The sequence below is a fragment of the Botryllus schlosseri genome, chromosome 13, assembly GCF_051294905.1.
Source record: "Botryllus schlosseri isolate E-star chromosome 13, Bs_hap1, whole genome shotgun sequence".
Taxonomy (NCBI): domain Eukaryota; kingdom Metazoa; phylum Chordata; class Ascidiacea; order Stolidobranchia; family Styelidae; genus Botryllus; species Botryllus schlosseri.
Genome location: NC_137248.1, coordinates 7,572,992 through 7,596,781, shown reverse-complemented (window position 1 = coordinate 7,596,781; position 23,790 = coordinate 7,572,992). Strand labels below are relative to the sequence as shown.

The 23,790-nt window shown below is 39.7% G+C and overlaps 1 protein-coding gene across 9 annotated transcripts in view; it reads left to right on the top strand.

Annotated features, from left to right (window-relative positions):
* LOC145453159 (uncharacterized) overlaps positions 1 to 23,790 on the top strand; it is a 65,637-nt gene that overhangs the window by 7,849 nt on the left and 33,998 nt on the right. Inside the window, exons 1-16 of one of the 9 annotated variants that reach the window (XM_080331106.1) lie at positions 926 to 3,071; positions 10,524 to 10,685; positions 12,484 to 12,586; positions 13,178 to 13,368; positions 14,218 to 14,349; positions 15,099 to 15,224; positions 15,848 to 15,973; positions 16,523 to 16,648; positions 17,630 to 17,749; positions 18,865 to 18,990; positions 19,323 to 19,451; positions 20,343 to 20,471; positions 20,531 to 20,653; positions 21,335 to 21,463; positions 23,366 to 23,494; positions 23,554 to 23,676. In XM_080331106.1, coding sequence (XP_080187232.1) covers positions 3,005 to 3,071; positions 10,524 to 10,685; positions 12,484 to 12,586; positions 13,178 to 13,368; positions 14,218 to 14,349; positions 15,099 to 15,224; positions 15,848 to 15,973; positions 16,523 to 16,648; positions 17,630 to 17,749; positions 18,865 to 18,990; positions 19,323 to 19,451; positions 20,343 to 20,471; positions 20,531 to 20,653; positions 21,335 to 21,463; positions 23,366 to 23,494; positions 23,554 to 23,676 — 2,041 coding nt within the window. In that variant the 5' untranslated portion in view covers positions 926 to 3,004. Of the gene's footprint in view, positions 1 to 925; positions 3,072 to 10,523; positions 10,686 to 12,483; positions 12,587 to 13,177; positions 13,369 to 14,217; positions 14,350 to 15,098; positions 15,225 to 15,847; positions 15,974 to 16,522; positions 16,649 to 17,629; positions 17,750 to 18,864; positions 18,991 to 19,322; positions 19,452 to 20,342; positions 20,472 to 20,530; positions 20,654 to 21,334; positions 21,464 to 23,365; positions 23,495 to 23,553; positions 23,677 to 23,790 lie in introns of those variants that run through there. The other 8 variants (XM_080331105.1, XM_080331108.1, XM_080331107.1 and 5 more) reach the window with 8 other exon arrangements.

Sequence of the window (23,790 nt, the reverse complement as noted above, 5' to 3'; positions counted from 1 at the left end):
TCTTGAATTAGGAACGAGTTTAGTTTGTGCTGAAACTTCCGAATTTCAACAATGACAATAATCATAATTATATTTCGATTTTAAATGTCATATTTGCGTCGAGCCATCCACACACTGATGCTACATTTTGACTGATAACGGAAACTTGCACTAACCAGAAGATGCCCCTGAATGAAGTGTAACTAGTAAATGCGTGTAGCTATGCCATTGGTTTGTGATTTAGCTTATGATCAGGTATTGTTTGAACTAAGCTCGAGGTGCAAATAGGAGGGATTTGGCACCTAAATCGCTAAAATATCCATGTGCCACGAGCTACCAGGGCGCATGATTATGTTTAACAGAATATCAAACAATCTATACCTCCAGCTCGTATTTGTTGCTCTGTGTATAGTCAGAATTACATATTTGAGAAGTTACTGTACAGAACAGCTATAACACCTTCCGTGCCATCAAACAATGTGTCGGGATTGTAAACATTCTGGTTGCCCTTTTAAATATTTTTTTATATGACGATTCACTATCATCAAGGGGCGTGTCTAAAAAAGTTAGAAAACGACTGTTCTAGAGAATCAGCTATTGTTCCAGTTTCCGTATAGTTGCTGATTGGTGTATTCTTGGTCATTTTGATCGTATTTGCTCCACTCGCCATATTGTCCCTTTTATTTCGTTAAAACCATTGTGTGGGAAAATCTGAATAAAATTTTATTTGGGCGTATTTACTCTGCTACACATGTAACGGCTATTCTGCATGGAGTATAGGTTCGCATTTATTATGTAGAATGCAATATCGATTTCTATTCCCGCGCTAATAATTACAGAATGTAATCACTTCCGTCGTCAAATATGTTTGTTTACGTGGGATTGAAAGTGTGCTTATTAAATGGGTCGAATTGGTACTGGTTCCCGGAAATGTAATTCAGAACCCTCAAGTTCACTCCACGTTACGATATTGCAATGGTATGTGAGAGAGACGGTCCGTATATACATCGAACTGAAATATAGATCAAACGGGCAGCGACAGTGACACAGAAACATACGCATTCATGGTATTCGGTACCAGCACGGAATACCGATCATGAAAAATGTTAGGCGGTTTCCCGAATACCGAAGATTCTATTCTTACGAAGAGCATGTAATGACCCCCCAGATAGGAATGATATGTCTCGCAGCCGCGTCTATCGACTATTTCATTTCCCAATCTCGACATCGCTACATTATGCATACGCTGATATATATTTAAGCAGTTTCTATCGATTGTTCTCGACATTGCTTTTCAAACTGTGATGGTACTGGTTAACACCAGTGTCCGAAATCGCAATGACTTCGCTATGCTCTGAGTTAGTGACAAATAGACAGCATTATTGCTCGGGAAATCTGACCATTGTTTTGGTTAATTCTTTACATCTGTTGTATACGTGTGTATTACTCAAGCACCCAATATGATATGTCGGGGCTCAATAGATACACTCTCTATAAATCCAATCTATGCCCACTGACATATTTTCTAATCTACTGTTATGTACTCAATGACTCGATTGTCTACAGAAGATATAATACTTCGGTGTTTTAAAAGTAATGATATGTTACCGGCCCGTATACTTGGTCACGCGGAAAGAGGAAAACTTGCTAACGCGCATTACAAGTGTGCGTTTTCCAGTCATGCTTTGATGAATATTCTCTGCTGGGTTAACGGGATAACCTAATGCTCCTGGTATGCGGCTGTTGAAAGTATGAGACGTAAAGGATTTGACTGGCGTGGTATTTCTATGATGCATTGCTGGAATAACTCGTATACGTCGCAGGTTTGATCCGGCAAATTTGCGGAAAATCTTGACTTCGTGCTATACATGTACAAAATTTTTCAGTTGTTATTCGCGGCGTTTTGCCCGATCTGGCTTTTCGCAAGATCGCAAGTGCACTTATTTACGAATCTGGCTCATCTGCTGTTGACTTCGACTTAGCCTATATAGCAGAACCTGCATGTTTGGTTCTACACACCCAATTACCTAGACACTTTGAGATAGTGACCAAAGCCCAAAGGCAAATAAATAATTTCGTTGATAGCAAAATATGTACGATACTATTCAGTGATCATAATTGTGTACCGTAATCTGTTTTGGGTAATGTTTTTCTTGATTTCAGCCGACTTTAGCGATATATAATCATAAATCGCTCGTTATTCATCGATGATGTACCTCCGTCCTATGTGTGATGAGATAAGTGTAAATCGTTTCAGTTCTCCGCGACACTCTTGTGTCTAACGTATCGCTGAATCATATTATTAATTTTCAAATGCATGCGAATTCTTAGCACATTATTCATCATTTGACATTTTGAGTTTATTACAAATGTCAATGTACACATGCAGTGTTGATATTCATCCAGTGCGGTTTCTCATAACTTTAATACTTTAAACCATGGAGTTGCAATGCGTGTGAAAACTAACCTGTGTTTGGTCAAATTCAAGGCGCCTTTTTTTTGAGCAGCGTGTTATTTGACGCTGACGTGCTTACTTACGCGGAGGCCAGGAATTGCAATGGTTGAATGCTCGAATGGATAGAAAGCATACGATTGTCGGGTTGGGCGTAACCCAGAAGCTCTTCTTATTAATATAGAGGCAGAATATCCGGCTTTTTATCTATGTAGCGTAATTATTTAAAACGATGGAAATTTGTGAGTTGAGCTGTAGACAAGTTAATTCTAATTATTTTTAACCATGCGTTAGCCAGCTGTTAATTCAGAGATCGTTTTTTCGCAATTCCTCGGCTTCTGGTCACGTTCAAGAACCGATTAGGCTATTGTTCACTGTGTTCATGGTTTGATTTAAGGCTCGGTACAAGTTTTGCATGATTTGCAAGTTACGCATCAGACATCACACAGTTTCGCACTCGATTTTGATTAATTTTGTTCGAATTAATTTCGCAGGTTTAGGGTCGGTGCACGGTTGGTGTGTCCATTATATGTTTATAGTGTAATTTTATTTCCCGTATAACCAGTCGCTATTATGCTTCGGCTTGTTGTCGGCATATCTTTCGCGATTAGCCTCGCAACGTGTCAATACGCAAATGTCGGTAAGTAATGTTTTCTTGGTCGCCTGTAACTGGGTAGCCTATATCATAGCTCGATGTGACGGAGCCTCCCATAAGAGTGGAGATCCGTTTCTAAGACTCGAATATGTGGATGTGGATATATATGATATTTGGATAAATATGCTCGAAAGTGGAATAAAATTTCGACTATAGGTCTAAAGTTGTACTTGTTTACCTGAGGTGGGCCTATAAAAGAAGCACAGTTTTGCTTTTCCTTTATCCATCCGACCACATCCATTTTCTGTTACGAGGATTCTAATTATATTTAGGCGTCCCATGAAGTATAGTGAAATAATTCAGCGGATTCACACCGGTACAGTTGGGACCCTAGAATAAGTTGTGAGGTAGCCAATCAGCCCAACAGCGCTTAATTGTTTCCATTCTTTGTTAGGCCTGTTATCGCGTTGACGGAACCACTTAACCATAAAACCAGGGCCGTAACTGCCGCACCCCAAACCTCAAATTGGGGGTTAGTAGAATATTCCTGTGTATCAACATAAATTATGCAGATTTTGGGAGATTTTGTCAATCAAATTTAATTTTCTTCGCGCGATTCAATGTAGATGTCTATCTTTATCCATAGAATTAAGCATTTATGCAACGGTCATTACCGCGCCACGACAACCAAAACTTATACAGTTTCGGCCAACATGCGACTTCGCTGCCAAAAAGATCGGCATCGAGAAGACAATCGCTGAAAATGACCACCGAATGTTGGCTGAAACCTTCGATGTATTGATCACATCGGTCAGGAGTGTTGCTTAAAAGGCGTGTTGTACGAGGGTGGTCTGGGGTGCTGACAAGGTGCTGTTTCGGTCCTTCATAAAACCAAACCAAAAACTAAAAGTAAACGTCGTTGCCTAATCCACCGACGTGCTGATGATGTATTGAATTGCTATTGCGAAAACTAGAATAATTGTGAGTTTGATTTCGTATGCAGACTACCCGGTGAAATATTATATCGCCTGTCTAAATGCAATATAGATAGCGAAAGAGGGGTGGTCGTCGTCAAATTCCTTCCATATCGTTTCGATTGTTGTATGAACAACTGAGATTAGTCATGTAGGATCAGCACCGTAACTGCCGCACCATAAACCCCCCAATTGGGGGGGGGCGAGCTCGATGGGGGGCCCAAAATTATTTGGTGAATTAGCATAAATCATAGAGTATTTTTTGAAAATTTATGCAATTTTTTGACAATTTTTTCCCGCTACGCGCGAGTTCACCTAGCCATTTATCTTTATTATTGGGTATTGGGCCATTACCGCGCCACGACCACGACCTACCAAGACATACAATCAAGTTTTAGGCCATATAACATGCGACTCCAAGAAGTGTGCCAGAACGATTGGCAGCGAGAAAAGCTTGGCCGAAAAGGTCTATGCCCTTATGCAGACCAAAGACTTCGCTATATATACAAAATACATATAGGTCTAATTGTCCATAGGCGCCTAAATGACTGGCGCCGAATGTTCCTGTCTTTGCAATCTGAACCTCACAAGACAAATACCATCCCGCTGGGAAAAATTTTATGCCAGTGAAGAAATACCAATTTGAAATCGTGTGCGTCTCTTAGTTTAGAAGCCTACGTTTGGGCGGTTCTATATTTTTTGATATAGCAGACTGGAAGTCACGAAATAACATCATGTAACGAAGTCATATCAACGGTTCCGCCCGCCCGAAGATGTTTGATCATTATTTAGGGGCCCTCCCGTTTTCAAGACACTTCACTCAGCTCTACCGGTAAATCTAATTACGTGAGTAGAAAGGACAATAAATTGATAGCATACTATATATGCAATCGCCGATCTGATTGACCGATTTTATCATAAATTATCGAAAATTTTCGCGCTTAGCGCTGGCTCACAATACAGTACAGAGTACAGGTAATTTCGTGACAAACGCGAACAACGTGATGGGGGGGTCGTTTTACCAGTCTATGTAAGCCCAAGACCCACGTTTTTGGGGGCCTGACGAGGTGCTGTTTCGTTCTTGCCAACGGGTATACGCCCGAAGATGTTTATTTATTATTGAGTGGTCCTACCTTTTCAAACACACCTCACTCAGCTCTACCGGCAAATCTGATTACGTGAGCAGAGAGAAGATAAAAATTGATAACAATGTATGCAATTCCCGATCATACTGACCGACGAAATCATGAATTCTAGAAATTTTGCGCGCTTCGCGCGTTAGGCGACAAAAGCTGATTCACTAAAGAAACTCCCAATGAATATGATGAATAGTGGTAAACAGTGTATCGCCGGAGGGGGTCTGGGGGGCTCGCCCCCCAGAAGTTCGGTCTATAACCCTATGGGGGCCCAAGACCAAAGTTTTTTTTTTTTTTGGGGGGGGGGGCTGACGAAGTGCTGTTGCGGCCCTGTGTAGGATGCATGCCTCGATGTACCACAGTATAATACAGTGTTGGGATGACTCGAGTCATGACTTGACTCGATTCAACTTTTTCGTATGACTTGACTTGACTCGAGTCACTTCGCACTGTATCTTGTGGATTAGGGCTGTTCAAAAATAACTTATTTTTCTGGATTCCAGTCGTTCACTTATCAAATTGTCAGTTTACCCTAAAAAACGCTGCACTCCAAATTTGGTTCAATTCTAACAAGTATTGAATTTTTTAATTTAAACAGGGAAATTAAAAAATAAATTCAAATTTTTCTGTCAACCCCATGAAATTGTTGAGCTGTCTTCAGAGACCATGCAAAACAAATTTGACTCAATTCCAACCAGTAAAAGCGGAGTTATTGGAGTTTTTCGTTGATATTTCTCGGATTATCCTTGATTGGTGGATGTTTGGATTGTTGGCGATACGCCATAGTGTCACTTGTGAGATCAACTAATCCTTCACTGATTGTACGTTTCATTGATCCTCCATTGTTACATCACAAATAAATTGACCGCAAACGAAATGATCACAGCTTACGTTGTCGTAGTAGTAGTAGTAGTATTACTAGTATACTAATCTAGTAGCAGCTTAAATCTATTAATTAGACGGCTCTGTGCTTACATTGCACACCCCTCACCTTTAACATCTCTCTTGTATGATTCAAATGGAACAAATATAGTTTATGCGTTTATTTTCTCACGGATGTGTAGATGGGTAGTGTATTGTACGATATCAATTTGTTTCAACTTCTCGAGGCTTCGTACTTGAACCTCTATTTTGGCTGATAATAACAGAACGTAGCATGTAGCTATACAGTTATTTACATATTTCATTAGCAGTTCTACGTATGCATGAGCGATACAGACAGCGCATTTTTGCATGTCTAATTGTCTAGTTAACTATATTTTCATTATTTGATTCAAGATACCAGACCAATTAATCTGTCTTTCACACAGCTAGCAAAATGTAGTGACTTTGAATCATCACTCATACTTCGAAAATTCAATTTGACTTGACTTGTGACTTGACTCGTGACTTGACTTGACTGGACTCGAGTCACCCAAAAAAAATGAGTGACTTGACTCAAGTCACTTTCGAAAATCGATTGACTTGGCTTGACTCGAGTCAAAATGTGTAATGACTCGTGACTCGAAGGTAATGACTTGATCCCAACACTGGTATACTATGAGATGATGATATGAAGTATGTGTTGAAAACTGCTATAAAAAGTTTATGCCAACAGTCCAACAATCTGTGTTGCAGATAAATTTGTGCTCAATGCGTTTTCATATTCCTTGGCGATTTTGAGGGGGCTCTGATAACATGTAAATATTCGGATTGTCGTAATCAGTGCAATAATAGCATTCGATTTTTACCAGTTATTAAAACATCTATACGCGGCAGCGCGGGTAGATGAATTGCGACCTGTGAGTCTCGGTTAGTATGTACCGTACGTCACCTCTCCTTCCGTCCTATATTTGTGACCAGTATGCATGTAATTTTGAGTGTAAAAATGTTCAAAATTTGTTATTTGTAAACGTCGGTCCACAAATATCAATAGAGTCATTCAAGGTTTTTATAATTTTCATTTAGGCCTACTTATCCAGATGACAAAGCGAGTTCATGAAGCATTGCCTCACTTGCCTCTTACCCCACATCCCTGCAGGGATTATAGGCGGTGGCCTATTTTGGACAATATCCCCGAGCATAATTTAGGTTATCTTGGGGTCACCATATCTTTGTGGCTAAAATTCCAGACACTCTTTAGCGCCCACTAGCGGGCTTTACAATGAGGTATGGACACATTTTTCTTCCTATATGACGTGACACTAGCAAAGCTTTGCCTATCGACTGTACAGGAGTGGAGCGGAACATCGGCCTCAAATTGGGCTCTGCTGATTGCTAGGGCCTGCAACAGGGCCGGATGAAATTGTCCGCCAGGCCATGTCCGGTTGTGTGTTCCCCAGTCCTGTAATACTGTGGGGACATTGCGGTTATCTGGTTGTGTGTTGTAACCAGGTCCGACACAACATTTTTTCAGCTCTCTTCTGCCCGAAAAACCACTGACCTTGGGCCCACCATAGTCCGAGTCGAGTCACGATTTTTTGGTGACTCGATTTTAATCGAGTCATTTCTTCAAGTGCGTTAAATGACTCGACTCGAGTCACTTGTGTATTGACTCGAGTCATTGGGCAGGACTCGAACCAAGTCATATGACTCGAAACTACGACACGGCCAAGACAGACGTTTCATCGTAACTTCAAAGAATAGTAAAGTCACACTCGCCATTTTATTGCCATAGTGGAATCGATGGCAACGGCACGCGCAACGTCACGCGAGCATGTATATCTGATCACGTCGATTAATGAATTATGCTGAGGTCACAAAGCGATACCAGAGTCCAGATCCAGAATAAGACGCTTGCGCTTTACAATGAACTCAAGCAAGCGTGGCATTGTGTAACAGCGAATATACGGCGTAGCCCTAGTCTGGCGTATACCAGGTCTATTTTAGCACATTGTGTCATTTAATAAGTACTTCAGTTTTGAATCATAGCGAAAAATATTTCCGTCACGCGGATGAAATTTTCCAATCACCCGAGAAATCCGTCTGTCACACACAACATGTTGTTGAAAGAAAACACCGATTCCAGTCTGGCCTTATTGGTGTTTCGTCTATCTGTCGTGATAGTTGGAAAATGGGGCCATTCTATATCGCTCAAGTAGGGTTGAAAAACTGGGATGAATCGGATTTAATTCAAAACTGAACAGTGAACTGAATGACTTGGAGACGAACTCGAGTCACAACACTATGACTCCGACTCGACTCGCTACTCACTGCCTGGGTGTCAGTATCATTGTCCCTCACCCTAACCCTAACATCCCCCTTTCCCACAACCCTAATATCTCCCCTCCCCCAACCCTAATATCCCCCTAACCTCTCGAAAGGCAAAAAACAATTTATTTTGACGTTTATAAATTTTTGTTCGTGTTCATGGGGAAACATTTGTTGGTGCCAAGGTGGAACACTGGCTTGTCATGATTGTAAAACGAAGAAGCTTCAAATGACTTGGACTTGACTAAGTAGTGAATTGAAAATAACTCGAGTCAAAAAATAGAAGTAAGATTCATTTGTGACTCGCCAGCTTGTGAATTGTTTACAACCCTGCCATAGGGTAATTGATGCAACTTCTTGGAAGATTACATGCATATATGCATCTATAGTTATTTTGTGAATGAATTCTGTCAATGATATTGGTTCTTCCATTGAAATGCACGAACAGGTTGCACGTCCGGTTGTTTCCAACCTTATATGGCCGCGACCTCATTTCCAATTTGAAAATGTTCCGTGGCCCAGCTCAAAAATTGTTAAGCTGATTATTAAAAGAGGTCAGCTTGCCCAGACTTACTCACGGCCTAGTTTGGAAGCTGATTGCATTCAACATCTTTGCGATCCCCATGTTTATAATCACTGTCTTTGACTAAGTGCCTCCAAATGACCCTTTAACATTTCTAGGAATATACCGCCATCTTATAATTGCGATCACAATTAGACTAATTTCAATAAATAATGTGTTTTATCTATTTTTGAATGCATTTTTGCGAGGGCGTGGGCCGTTGGTCCCGATATTGGAATCAATATACATTGGACTAAATCGAGCGCAGCACGAAGAAGAATTGCAAGTAGTATAAATCTGCTTCAAAATAATAGTGTTAATGTTCATTTACGAAATTACTTTGCGCCTTCTAAATTCAGGACCTATTTTAGAATTTCCTCCCAAACGCAATTTTCACTGCGGAATTCCGGACATGTCCGGTAAATTCGGGACGTATGGCAACCCAGGGTTATCTTTTATGTGATTGTAGGTCAGCATCATGAAACCTGAGCTATGCAGATGGCGGCAAAAATCGCTTCAAGTCTGTCCCCAACAATGTTGCAGTATGCATAAAGGGGGTAGATAATAAGAAAAGCACTTGCTTTTCCAAAAGGGATAAATTTCATAATAATAGTCTGTTTCGTTCTAGTGTGGATAAAACATTCAATCTTGTGATATGGTCAATCGATGGGACCCATATTCTTATGTGTTACGTTGTGAATGAATGGTTATGAATAAGGTAGCAATTTCATGCTTGACTTTCTTTGGTAACATTCTAAAATGAAGATTTGGTATTCCTAATGTTTTTCGCAGGGTTGTAATGACTAGGGTCTAATTTTTTGTTGACCTTGACTTGACTCGAGTCATTTTCCTGAAAGTATAAAATGGCTCGACTCAACTTGTGTGTCTTTGCTTATTGATTCGAGACATTTTGTATTACTTGATTTGAGTCTTGTCTATCAGTACTGATACTTGAAAATAGGCCCAGAAACCATCTGCAATATATTTCAATAATTTCAAAATGGTAAAACCTGACTTGAACTCGGTAAGAGTGAGCACTATGGCTTGGACTCGAGTCTCGACATTATGACTCAAAATCTGCCCTTTGCTCCCGGACTTGACCTGGTGGTGAATTGAGAATGTCTCGACTTGACTCGAGTTGAAACTATGTCAGTAAAATTGACTTATGATTTGCAAATTGCAACCTTCTGATTTTGTTACAACCCTTCTTTTTACTGTAGTTATTTTCAAGCCATAATACCTTCAAATCTTTTGCGAGCCGCATAAAATATCCTGATGGGTGCGGCCATCATCCCAGGCCTACTTCAAGAATGAGTATTTTCTATTATTTTTATCTACAGCAGAACTGTAGAATTTGTACTGACGAAAATAGCCCCACCTTCAATATTTCAGCTCTTCCAAAGTCAACAGTGACTCGCAGGGCGAGATACTGCCCACTTTACTAACACTTGGTATAAAGTAAATGCTTGAATAATCTAGTATGCTGCTATGAATAAATGTTGCTATGAATTCAGCTTTCTGATGCTGGAATCAACTGCACAAGGTTTTCATATGATTCCAAAAATACTGTCAAACGTCCTTTTTTTATGGATGGGCCCATCATAAAACTGACTTTACAACTACCTTTTTTTGGTAGGAAACTTTTCATGTGACTGGAGTGATGAACTTGTGTCAAGGACTGCGTCAAGCGGCTCAGTATATTCTCCATGCTACTATGAGCCTGGAACAAATTATCCTGAAGAACTGACCGCAGGAAAGAAGCTTGTAAATATCACGCACAATGATGCCAGAGTCGTAGGTGAGAAAATATTGAGAGGATATACCTTCAGTCCACTCGGACCCATTCTATTGACTCTCTGATTTGTGATTTTGTATCCCCTTGAAACTGATTTTAATCTGACCGACTGAAAAATCCAAATGCTGGGGTTGTTTGATTTCATTTCCATGTTCAAAAATAGAACGACAAATCGCAGATATTCAATATCCATTTCTTTGCTCTAGTAGAGTTAAGTGAGTAAAGATCTTGGCTTAGCTAAGCAAGTTTTTGTGACATTGTTGTTGCCTCACAAAGTTATGTCAATCCTTGGTAAAGGGTTCCCTCCTTGGAGGACAGGGGGTCTCTCCTAAAGCAGAAATTGGATTTCACACTAAAATTTGGCACAAATAGATTACCATACCAAAGTTTAACACGGAATCGTTCAATCACTCATGTTGTGGTCCGAGTGAATCAGTGTTGATCCAAACATGTTATCGATATGTGACACTTTATATTTTTTATGGCTGAGATTTCTATGGCCCGCTTTGCTCTGGTCTGGAATATACATAATTTTCCTCATCGGAACTATATATGTGGACCACTTCACAGATTTAATGCAACATATTGCAGCAAGCCCTCAATAAACCTTCACACTCATCCTTTCGTTAAGAATTGAGATTTGATGGAATTAGGCTATCCGTCGTTACAACCCGGCATATGGGCAGCATTTTTGAATTACACAAAATACAGGTAGCTTGTTTATGTGGAATGTGGAAATGAGTAACCGCCCATATTTACCAACACACCGGCGAGACGTCTCCCACTAGGGTTGCGATGACTTGAGTCATGACTCAACTCGAGTCACGATATTCAGACGACTCGACTTGACTCGAGTCATTTTCTCAAAATACGGAAATGACTCGACTAGGACTCGAGTCATTGCACATGACTCGAGACTCAGACGGCCAAGAGCGGCATTTCATTGTAATTTCAAAGAATATTAAAGTGATCACACTATTGGGATTTCGTCTGTTGGTACTGGTACTTGAAAATAAGACCAGAAACTGCTAGAAGTGAGGAAAATTAGCATAATATAAATGTGAACCATTCGATGTCACCAGAGTTATAAAAAGTGGGTTTAACAAGACTTTAACTGGAAACTGAGCACTCAACACAATGACTTGGACTCGGACTCGAGTCAAAATACTATGACTCGGACTCGACCCTCTGCTCGCTAACTTGAACTCGGACTTGACTTGGTGGTGAATTGAAAATGACTCGACTTGACTCGAGTCATAACTATAAAAGTGAGATTGACTTGTGACTCGAGCCTTGTGACTTGGTTGCAACCCTGTCTCTCACAGTAAAACAGAACAGCAACCGCTCTCCCCAAATAAGGTGCTGCCTATTTCCTCCCAATTTCCATGAGCTATCGTGATTCACTCACAAGCACAGAAATAGTTCTAACCAAATGTATTTGATACAATTTTTGTCTTTCATGAAAGTTACTGTCTCGACCAAACTTTATATTCATGATTTGTGCTGGATGACTGCCTGCATAATCTTTAAGCCTATTGCGATGTTGGAAGCTTGTATTGGAGACCCATGATATAGGCTAATGATGAAATACATTCACTCCACATGTATAACGTACAGCAAATTCCAAATTGCACCATTCATGGTACCAGTAGGCGGTAGGGAAAAATGTGGCGTTCGCTTCATTCAGGTGGCATAATATTCCTTCGTCGTCAGTGACCTAGTCACTATAATGCAATCATGTAATGTTTTCAACTATCGGAATAGATTAAAAGTATAAGAATACATGAAATTACTGTTTCAGGGTATCAGCTTACCATTCGGGACTTCCAAATCGCAGAGAGCGATCGGCTTTATATCGGCTCGTTGACAGAAGAATCAATCAGTGATCATGTGCGGGCAGTAAGGTAGGGATTTCTAGTTCGTCCAGAGGTCTCACCAACGTCGTATAGAAACACAATATGTAGGCTGAGGAGTTTACCATTTATTTATTTGCTAGCAAAATGTTCTGAAATGTAATAAAGCTTATTTACAGAGTGGTTCCAAGTAGGCACCTTTGCTACTCGAATAAAAGTAGCAATATCATTGATATGTCCTAGCTACCTCAACTTTAAGCAGAAAATGGAAAGAATTCAAATGAGTTGTTCTATAAAGGAGATTTTCTCTAAGGGTCCCATGCGTTTAGCGGTTGATCGCAGGTAGCGATTAGATCCAAGTAGGTATGTGCCATCAATTATCATATTAACATGATGAAGGTGTATTCTCTGCGTGGCTACTGGTTTAACATTACAATTATGGATGATGCATTTTGTGCTGGATTCCCTTCTGCGCCTATTGCTGGTTAACCGTAGCCATTGTCTGTTTTATGAAATTCATGACTGTGTCGTTTTTACAGTGTTGTCAAGTATGATTATGTCTAATACAATTGTCCTGCTTTTCTTCACTGTTGACACGTGCCATATGATTAAAAAACCTATGTAACGTGTGTCGTTTCACAGAAATATCACTCTGCAATCCATGTCGACTTCGGAAGGAAAAATATTAGTGACTGACGAAGCCTCGCAAACCAATACGACTCTAGATTTCGATGGGACGTACTTGCTGGAAGGGTACACGACCTTAATCCTGGACTTCTACACAGTTATTGATACTGCAGGAGGAAGGGGTTTCTTGATTGAATACCAAGCAGGTCTCTGTTACTGGGTGTTCAGTGAATGTAAATATGTGTATAGGAAGAATGCTCCATCCAATGTCTTCCGCTATATGACAGTCCATTGGCCCTTTACTCTTAATGTCTGGCACTATATCCTGTACCAATTGACAGAATTAAAGCGTGATGATAGCTTGATTCTGTCTGAACTGGATCAATGAGCCATAGGCTACAACTCGTCTTTCAAATAAAAAATAATAAACGGTGCTTATGTAGAAGCCCTAAAACGTGTCAACAGCCAATGATCTCATATCTTATTATGCACCTCCTCCAGCTATTCTTTGTGGGCCAAGGTATAAAGGTATGTCAAGTATAAAACAGGCACAGAATTTATATTGAACTAAACAAGGATACAATTAAGGGCAGAAAAATGTCACTTGATCGGTTTTTGAAGACCAGCTCGTTCCCTCGAACTGTAACTAGCTATCACTGCAGTAAGTATTCTTCACTAAAAAGTAGATTGGGAACATGCAATTTGGCTCCGGTTCAATTGGGCAAGTGGGTGGAATATTACTGATATTGCATTTCCTTCACTAACTTTATGTCACAGCCTGAAACACATATATTGGTACGGTAACTGCAAAATGTAAGGTGATGACAAGTCTCTAATTCTCAACTCGGGCTGGGCAAAATTGAATCCTCTGTTATCTTGAGTGGGGGCCCAGCTTATGAGCAAGCTGTGGGTCATTTTCTACGTGCAGCTCAAAATTGGTTTGGAATTTATTCTTAGTCATGAGTCTCGCATTGGCCGCAACAGTGGCTCTGGCCAGTATACCTCAAATTTTCCATTCTAATCATACTGACACCGAATTGAATATTGCAACCCAGATATCAACCAATGCTTGTCCGTTGGTGCCGATTCTTACTGCAAAAATAACGGTAGTTGCACGAAAACGGGGTTCAATATGGAAGAATGCAATTGCACTGGCACTGGTTATACTGGAATTACATGCGAAGAAGGTGAGATACATTGCCCGTGTCCGAGTTATTTTTAGGAAATTGTTACAAAATGATCATTTGTATAATGCTTTTATCGATTTGGTGGATGAAGTAGGCTACCTAAATGCAGTATAAATGCCTACTATATATTATTATGCAAGTGGTACTTCAATTGCCATTGCAATTATGGCCAATTAGGAAACGGTGTTAATTGATTTCAGGTTGATTATATCATGACATTGTGATTGATCCTATTCCATCAGATATCAAAATCCAAAATGTGAATTCCAAGGTCGCATAGCTACGAAATCTGATGTGTGTAAAAATTGGTGTATTTTCATTGTTGATGAGTATGTTGTGAAATTTTATTTGAACGTAAGTACCTGTCATTGTATTAAACCGAAACTCATCAAATGAAACTGGAAAATGAGTTGAAAAAGTGAAAAAGTGCTTTCAAAGTAGCCTATCCTTGAATCAATGTGAGAGTTTTATAAAATCAAAATACATAAATTTGAGGCGCACAAACAAACGAAGCACTCATTGAGAGTGAAAGTAGTAGCCATGTAGCCTACATCTCTGTTTATGATATGCACGAAATGGAAATTACGTATCTAATGCTGAAACGTTTTCAGCAAATTTTTCTCACCATAAAAACGCGCCAACATCGAGTACTTTCATCCTGCTTTCGCAGTCTTGCTAAGTTACAAATTATTCTTGCTGATCTTGGATATCTAAAGTGTTCATATGCCTACACGCCATGTAATTGACAGATATTGACGAATGTGCGGCATCTGTCGATCCTTGTGGGGATACCGGAAACTGTACCAACCGCATTGGCTCGTATAACTGCACTTGCGCACCGGGATACGAAGGAGGAATCGATGGTCCTTGCAATGGTGTGATATTACTCCACAATACATGATGATGGTTACTCTGATGAAATATTCTCAAGCTTTTATCATGCATACCAGTTTTGGGGATCGTGTCTTCCTGTGTTTAGTGGATGATTATTTTAGTAGGCTACATTCTTGATCCAGCAGTAGTGAAAATCATAACTTTGCGATAGATCTGTACTGGGTGTGTGGACGTATGTACTGTCGTCTTCGAATTCATATTTGAATCCTAACATTGGAAAGATCAGATGACCCCTGTACAGGTGCGATCTTCACATAAGCATGTTTGTTCTTTTGATGAAGTTTTCATAAATTTCATCGCGGGTAACAGTCTGTGGAATATGTGTGCTTTTTTTGTTCAATGTGATCGTTCTGTAATATATGTTTATTTATTTTTCGATTCCGTATGTAGCTCTTGCTTATGAAGTTAAGAGGATAAAATTTGCTTGTTGATATTGTGCGTACCGGTACTAGTTTTGAGTCATACCTCAACTCCAATTTGGTTTCCCTTGCCCATTGCATAAGTGTGTATGTGGTTTGCATGCTTTCATAGTCCCACCTTACTCAACTGTAAAAGAAGTACTGCTATTATGGGTTTTCATTTTTATAACTTGTCGCATTGACAGACATTAACGAATGTGATGTACCTGACGATCCGTGTGAGGAGACCGGAAGCTGTACCAACCACGTCGGCTCGTATAACTGTAGTTGTAATACGGGATACGAAGGAGGGATCGGCGGTCCTTGCACAGGTACTACACTACTCCAGGGTTATGGTTACACTTATGAAGTATTCTCAAGTTTTTATCATGCATAGCGGTTTGCTTGACTGTGTCCTACATTAGGTGGGAGATCATTTTAGCACTTTCTCAATCCCATGCAGTGAACAATATAACTTGGCTACATATTTGTGCCTGGTCTGCTTGGCTGTATGTACTTTGTGTTTGGAATTAAAGTTTGAATCCAGCTATTGCCATTCTGCCTATACTCAAAACCTTTGGATTAAGACCAAACCCCATTGTGTCAAGAGCATGCTCACATCACATTTGATCTCTCCAGGGTTTGACCTCAATTACACTGGTGATTTATAAAGATATCAAGGCAATAAACTGTCATGATAAACCGTCACAACAATGCATTTGAGTATCTTCTGCTCAATCCTTTGAGCAATGGATGTTATTAGTTACTGTTAGTTATTAGTGTTACTAGTTATGTTATGTTACAAATGTTACTAGTAACAAGTTGGATTTAAAGCTTTAGTTTATTGTCAACTTGATGTTTATCGCCTGTGCCGTTTACAGATACTGACGAATGTGCGGCAACGGAAAATCCTTGTAATGTTACCGGAAACTGTACCAATGACGTTGGCTCGTATAACTGCACTTGTGAATCGGGATACACCGGAGGAGTAGGTGGCCCCTGTACAGGTGCGATATTCACTTAAGCATGTTTGCTCTTTGATGAAGTTTCCAACTGCATCTGTGGGCAAGGATACAAATGGAGAGTAGGAGGGCACTGTGTTGGTCTGATATTAATCCCTAACCGATACTGTTTCTTGTATTTTTATTGTTTATATTTTTATGTGTTGTCTGCTGGCAGATAATAGCAGTCCGGTGTCAAATTCACAGAACACGGAAAATCAGAAATTTGTTAAATACACATGATATAGACATGTCATATAGACCTGTCTGGGCTGAATTCACCATTCACTTCCATCAACCGTTCAAAAGACAATACTCCTGTGCTAATATTCGAAAAAGTGTAGTTGCCTCCATGTTTAGACCAATGGCTTTGCGATCTGCAAGCTGACTTTAGATCCGTTTTGGCGGCTGTCAACCTGGTGGTTCGAATCAATTGGTTAATGTCATTGCCTGTACGACGATGGACTCTGTCATACCACTACATAAGAGTAGAAGATTCATCTGGACCCATCCTCTCCTGTTCCAATGTCACATTAAGATGAAGCACAGAGAAAGATCCTGAAAAGGATGAGCACATTCGACTGAAAAAATCAGCCATGAGCAATATCAATGATACTGTTTTGTCTATTTGTCATTAGTGCTATATCTCGACAGGCCGAATGCCATGTTGGATTGCATGTGTAGTTTCAACATCCTTATATCTATTCAGTGCTCTGTGTGTTGCATTATACATTGTGTGTTTTGTGCAGATGATTATAGTGACGTTGCGGTTTATACTTGCCTCGCATTTAAACGAGACGTTGGCTTTGTAAATGCCATTTAGGTGGAAGCCAGTAATATCCTGATATGATCGTCGTAGGTCTAAGCTCGTACACGAGAGTTACAGATTAGTACCGGTAGCACTTTTTATGTACAATGTGGAATTGTATACGACGTCGATCAATAATTCGTGGCCAGTCGACTTACTGTTTTATCGCCTATTGGCAGATGTTGATGAATGCGTAGCGGAGCCGTGTGGTGACACCGGAAACTGTAGCAACACCGACGGCTCGTTTTTATGCTCTTGCAAGACAGGGTACACCGGTGGAGCAGGCAACTTGTGTGTAGGTATGGTATTACGGCTGTAACATGACGAACGTTTACTCTTTATATTACCGTCTTTGTGCCTATTTCACACCGAATATCAAAAGTCCAATTTTCAATTGTTCATATTTTCTGATATACTCACAATGATTAGATGCATTTTGACTTATTATTCACACCGTCTCTCTTAATTATAGACGCATGTTTTATACATAATGACAGTCTATAATTCACACATTCTGTGCTCTACGAAGCAATTGACTGGATCAAGAATATCACAGGCACCAACATACCCACAGAGAGAGTCAAAGGAACCTTCGTCGCTCACCAGGGCATTGTGACATATCTTATTCCAACGTCGCCTTGGATTCGTGATATCTCATCATGTTCGAATAATTCTACTCCCCCAAAATTATTATCCTATTATCAAACGAAGGTGGTTCTCTCCTGTTTCAACAATTCTATCAAGTTTGAACCAAAGCTGTCTGTTTGCAACTCTTTTTGTTTACCTCTTGATCAATTGACAGACATTGACAAATGCCATACAACGAATCCATGTGGTGATACTGGAAGCTATGTTGATCTCGTTGGCTCGTATATCTTATATTTTGAATAAGAGAGCGTTCAATGTAGGCCTACTATTTTTGTAGTAGTACATTGAACGCTCTCTTATTTGAAATTTGATGCTTGTAACGTCATATTTTGTGATACGGCTGTTGATATATAATGTTCTTTCCAAAATCTCTACTAGTTGCTGACGATTACCCCGGACTAGAGTCAGCCGAAAATATTCGGGATCATGTCAACATGAATATACTATTCCATTGTATATTGAAGTTTTCTATACCTCCAAGAAGCTCTTCTGAAATATTTGCATATTTCATTTTCATTCCTTATGTATCTCTTGCCTATGAAGTTAGTACGATAAAACTCACTTTACTTGTTGGTATGCTTGCGGACTAGTTGTTGAGTTGTACCTCGACTCCTATTTGGTTTCCCTTTCCTACTACGTTAGTGCTTATGTGGGTTTGCATGCATTTAAAGTTCAACCATGTCGTGTCAAGAATTGACGCTAATATAGGGTGATCAAAAGCTGTCTTTTTGCAACTTTCCATGCTAATCAATTGTCCAATTAACAGATATTGACGAATGTGCGGCAGATGACGACCCTTGTGGGGTTACCGGAAACTGTATCAACCGCATCGGCTCATATAACTGTACTTGTTCAGCGGGATACGAAGGAGGAGTCGATGGCCCCTGCACAGGTACTATATCACTCGTTAATTTTACATGCGTATTCCTTTAGCGTCAATATATATCCCAATCATCTCATGCCCCAGATTATTATACATTATGTGTTTTTCCGTTTGCTAGGATGGAGATTACTTCTTTACTCCCAAGACCCGCATACTGAGCATCACAACTTTGCAACGCATATGTTGATAATGGAATGATACGCCTTGCAGCTACTAGAAAACCTATGCGTAGGCACATGGCCCCGACCAATATTAGTATCTGGCCCGATTGTCAAAAATAATGCACACCCCTGTCAAAAAAGTGATATTCAATGTCTTCTACTCCTAAATGTCATTTCCAGATATCGACGAGTGCGCTGCGGGACAAACTAATGACTGCGTAACTAACGCTAATTGCACAAACAACGTTGGATCACACGATTGTAACTGCGACGAGGGATACACTGGAGATGGAAAAGTAAATTGCACGGGTATGCGTTATTTTTTAATTTCTTAGGGGGAAATAGTACAACAAACCACCATCGATGCTTCAGCCACAAAATAACAACTGGGATGATTTATGGCTGTCAAATTCTGCTAAGTTAAGATAGCTGTGTACAGTGTACAGTACATAGTGTACATAGTATAGGGTTACCATACGTCCGCTTTTAAGAGGATATGTCCTCTTTTTTGACTTCTTTGAAAGTGTCCTCGGAGGACGCCCTTTTGTCCTCTTTTTTGAGATTTTGTCCATTTTTTTAAAAATTTAGGTCAGATTTAGAGGAAACTGCGATTGATATGCCGTAAATTAGCACAGAGGTGACACTCCGGCGGGTATTTCGGAGTTAAAAATGGTGAATTTGGCTCTGAGCGAAAAGATGACCTTTTTTTTTTTAGTCATCCACCTAGAAATGTGGAGAAAAAACGGTGTTTTGAGTTCTAAGCGGACCGGTTTTGCAAGTCTCAAATTTCTGAAAAAGTGTCCTCTTTTTAGATTTCCAAAATATGGTAAGCCTAACATAGTACAGTGCACAGTATGGTTGGAATTCCGTCAAATTTTTCTGCATCCTTTTTGTAGACAAATCAACAATCTCATGGGTCTTGAAATAAAATTTTTTTAGGAAGTCCTGTAGTTTTGGATCTACTACCGTAGTTGGAATTGAGTAAAGTTTGGTATGCTGCGTTTTTTTTAGCCAACCAAACATTGTTATCAAATAGCCGGGAAGATTTGAAGATTTTTTATTTTTGAATAACCCCACTCTACAATACATCTTAGCCCCAAATAATTCTATATGCCCTTTAAAACATTTTGGAACCATAGCTGTTCCTCTTAAGAACATATGTAGTAATCGATTTATGGACTGCCCACATAAATATTTCAGATATTGACGAATGTACATTGGGAAGCAACGATTGCGATGTTGATGATGAGGCTTCATGTGCAAACACCAATGGTTCATTTACATGCACGTGTAAAGCTGGCTACACCGGTGACGGTAAAGCTTGCGAAGGTACATCGACTTATTTCAACCTGTCAGTGATACCTGACAAATTCGACAATATACTTCAGATATCGACGAATGTACTACTTCTTCACACAACTGCGATGAAAATGCAACTTGCAGCAACAATGTCGGTTCCTTCGACTGTGCTTGTGTAAAAGGATATACTGGAAACGGCACTTCCTGTGAAGGTAGGCTGGTTTGCGTCATGTAATTGCAACTTTCTACTCCACATCATGCATCCACTTTACTATCACGTGAAATATAACTTCTGTGAATTTCAAGAATCACATACTTGAGATTTCTAGTTCCAGGGTTTCAATATTTTTGAATGCTGGCCTCATATATATCTGCTTTAGGCGACTTCATATCTTTATTTCAAGAGTCGGTACTTATTTTGGTGAACTATAACATTACGATGTAAAATCGTATCGTACCACAAATATGGCTCAAGTAGTGTGTTCTCTTGAAAACAGAAATGACCGGTTCAGAATCTGAAGACATTTTCATCGGGTATTGGGCAATGATATCAAATATACTAACTCATGTTCATTTGCACAAACTTGACTTTGACCAACGATTGTCGAATTTCTTGATAAATATCTCTTTTTGTAATATTTGTCTTATCATGTTCGCAATTTCAAACTACCGGTATATAAAGTGTAATGCCAAATAATGCACTGTTATTGACCATCAAAGTGCCCAGATTGATTAGTAAAAAATAAAAATTACCTGGTGGCTGCTGTTTCTATTTTTAAACTTATTGTCAAGTTCATATCCTTCTCACTCATACCCTTCTCATTAATTTCAGGTTGCACACCCCTGTCAAAAAGTGATGTTCAATGTCTATGATTCCTGAATGTCATTTTCAGATATTAACGAGTGTGCTGCGGGACAAATTAATGATTGTAAGGATAACGCTACTTGCGCAAACAACGATGGGTCACACGATTGTACCTGTGACACTGGATACACTGGAGATGGGAAAGTAAATTGCGCAGGTATGCCATTTGTTATTTCTTATGATTGCAAAATCGCAAGAATTCCTAAAATTCATTGAGGAAAATCACAACAAACCGCCGTCAATGCTTCAGAAACAGCCTAGTCACTGGAATTATCCCGATTGTGGTCCAATATTGTATAATCCTCACTAGTACAGTAGCCGATTGACTGGATTCGATTCAATTGCCCGTACGAATCTATGATTAAATGCTAATACTCATGTGCGTCTACAGTGTCTGATATGCAGAGGTGGTCAAAGTAGTCAAGAAAGCTACTTAAGTAGAAGTAGAAGTAGCGACGAAAAAATCTACTCAAGTACGAGTAGAAGTATTTCTCACATAAGCAATCAAAAGCTACTTCAAGTAGAAGTAGAATTGACTGACTTTAAATCTACTCAAGTAAGTAAGTAGTTGTGAAAACGATCGTAATTCGTTCGCATGGACTGTCAAAAGCTGCGAATGGAGCTATGCGGTAGGTGCATAGAGCTTGATTCAATTGATGTATCCCAGGAGGTGTCAATTTTTGACAGCATAAGCAGTCGTCCACATCATGGGATGTCAATGAAAGTATTGATATGGAAATCCTCTGTTTACTCGAACACCCCATATAGACAATATCATGAATCATGGCGTGGCGCCCTCCCCCATATCATAAGGCCCCTTGCTCAGTCGAATAGCAATACGGAGAAGTTGTGTCGGACACGGCTTCAACACTTTGCGCGATTAGTATACGTTAATTTAAAATATGGCTGACCGTAAACATGTCATATAGTGCATAGCTTTATTTTCGGAAAATATAAGGCATTACTACACTTGCTTTTATACTTCAACATGTATCTTCTCCTGGCAAAAGAACTGAAACTATAATTAGGTCTCAACTTACAATACTCGTAATTGAAAGAAAAATAGAAATACTACTTCTAAAAAGAGAAAAATATATTTCATGTCTTTTCTCCCGAAAGTTTCAACGGGGGTCTGCTAAAACAAGTATAACATTAAAAAAAGTCAAAGTCCACTTTTCCAGATTAGGACACGTCATGGGCTGCTAATAGTTAATTGCTAGATTGCGGAACGGTAGTTTCAAACGTTATGGGGGCCATACTTACTGTGATGAAATATTTGGTATAGGCGACAATGCGGTGTGAACGGAACCACGCAACCCGGTATCTAAATTATATTCAGCGATAATTTCGTTAAAACATATTTGCCACTTCATATCTACTGTGCGCGAAGCGCAACGAACATTCTGGGTATTACATGACTTTTATGAAAATGAAATGTTGGTACTACGTGACAACAGCCCCGAAATTCCTTTGGCTATCTTTCTTATTGGGGGATTAAACTACTTCTACTTGACAAACTGAAATAGCGAAAAGTAAGTAGTTCACAAAATATTACGAAGTAGAAGTAGCGAAAAACAGATCTACTTGAGTAAGTACCAGAAGTAGAGGAAAACTACTTGAGTACTTCGAAAAAGTAGAAGTACTTCGTTACTGACCACCTCTGCTGATATGCCACCGTCATGTCATGTCAAAATACCCAACTCTGTGTTGAAACTTTACTTCTATACATCTGACTACCGTGACAGGATTAACTACGCTCACGTACTGTGTTGATCTCATTGAAATAAAATAGTTTGCCATCCTACACTATGGCATGTGGTTGTCAAGCTTATTTGAGGTGAAACGATATCGCAACGCCAAATTATTCCTTTTGAAAATCTTGCTCAGGCCATATAGTGTAACAATGGCTGGTGGACCGCCAAAGAAAAGATTCAATGAGCTAGTAAATCCCGACACTAACGTAAATGTGCTTTTTTGTCTTTTTTTATATACCTTCAAGGGGACGTAATCCTTTGATGCATATGTAGTCCTTGATTTAGGAACGGCACATATGTTTCAGATATTGATGAATGTGGTGTGGGTACTGACGAATGCGATGTTGACAATGAGGCTACATGTACAAACACCGATGGTTCATATACATGCGACTGTAACATCGGCTACACGGGTGACGGACTGACCTGCGACGGTACATAATCCTGTTTTAACCGGTCAGCAATACCTGACAAATTTGACAATGTACTTCAGATATAAACGAATGCACTACTTCTCCTGACAACTGTCACGATAATGCTAATTGCACCAACACTGCCGGTTCCTTCAACTGCAACTGCAGAACAGGATACGCTGGAAACGGCACCTATTGTGAAGGTAGGCAGGTTTGCTGTTTCAAGGTTGATATAATCACGTTTTTACTGTTCTACATAATGGATACATATCGCTAAAAAGAAAAATATAACTTCTGTGAATTTCAAGAATGAAATC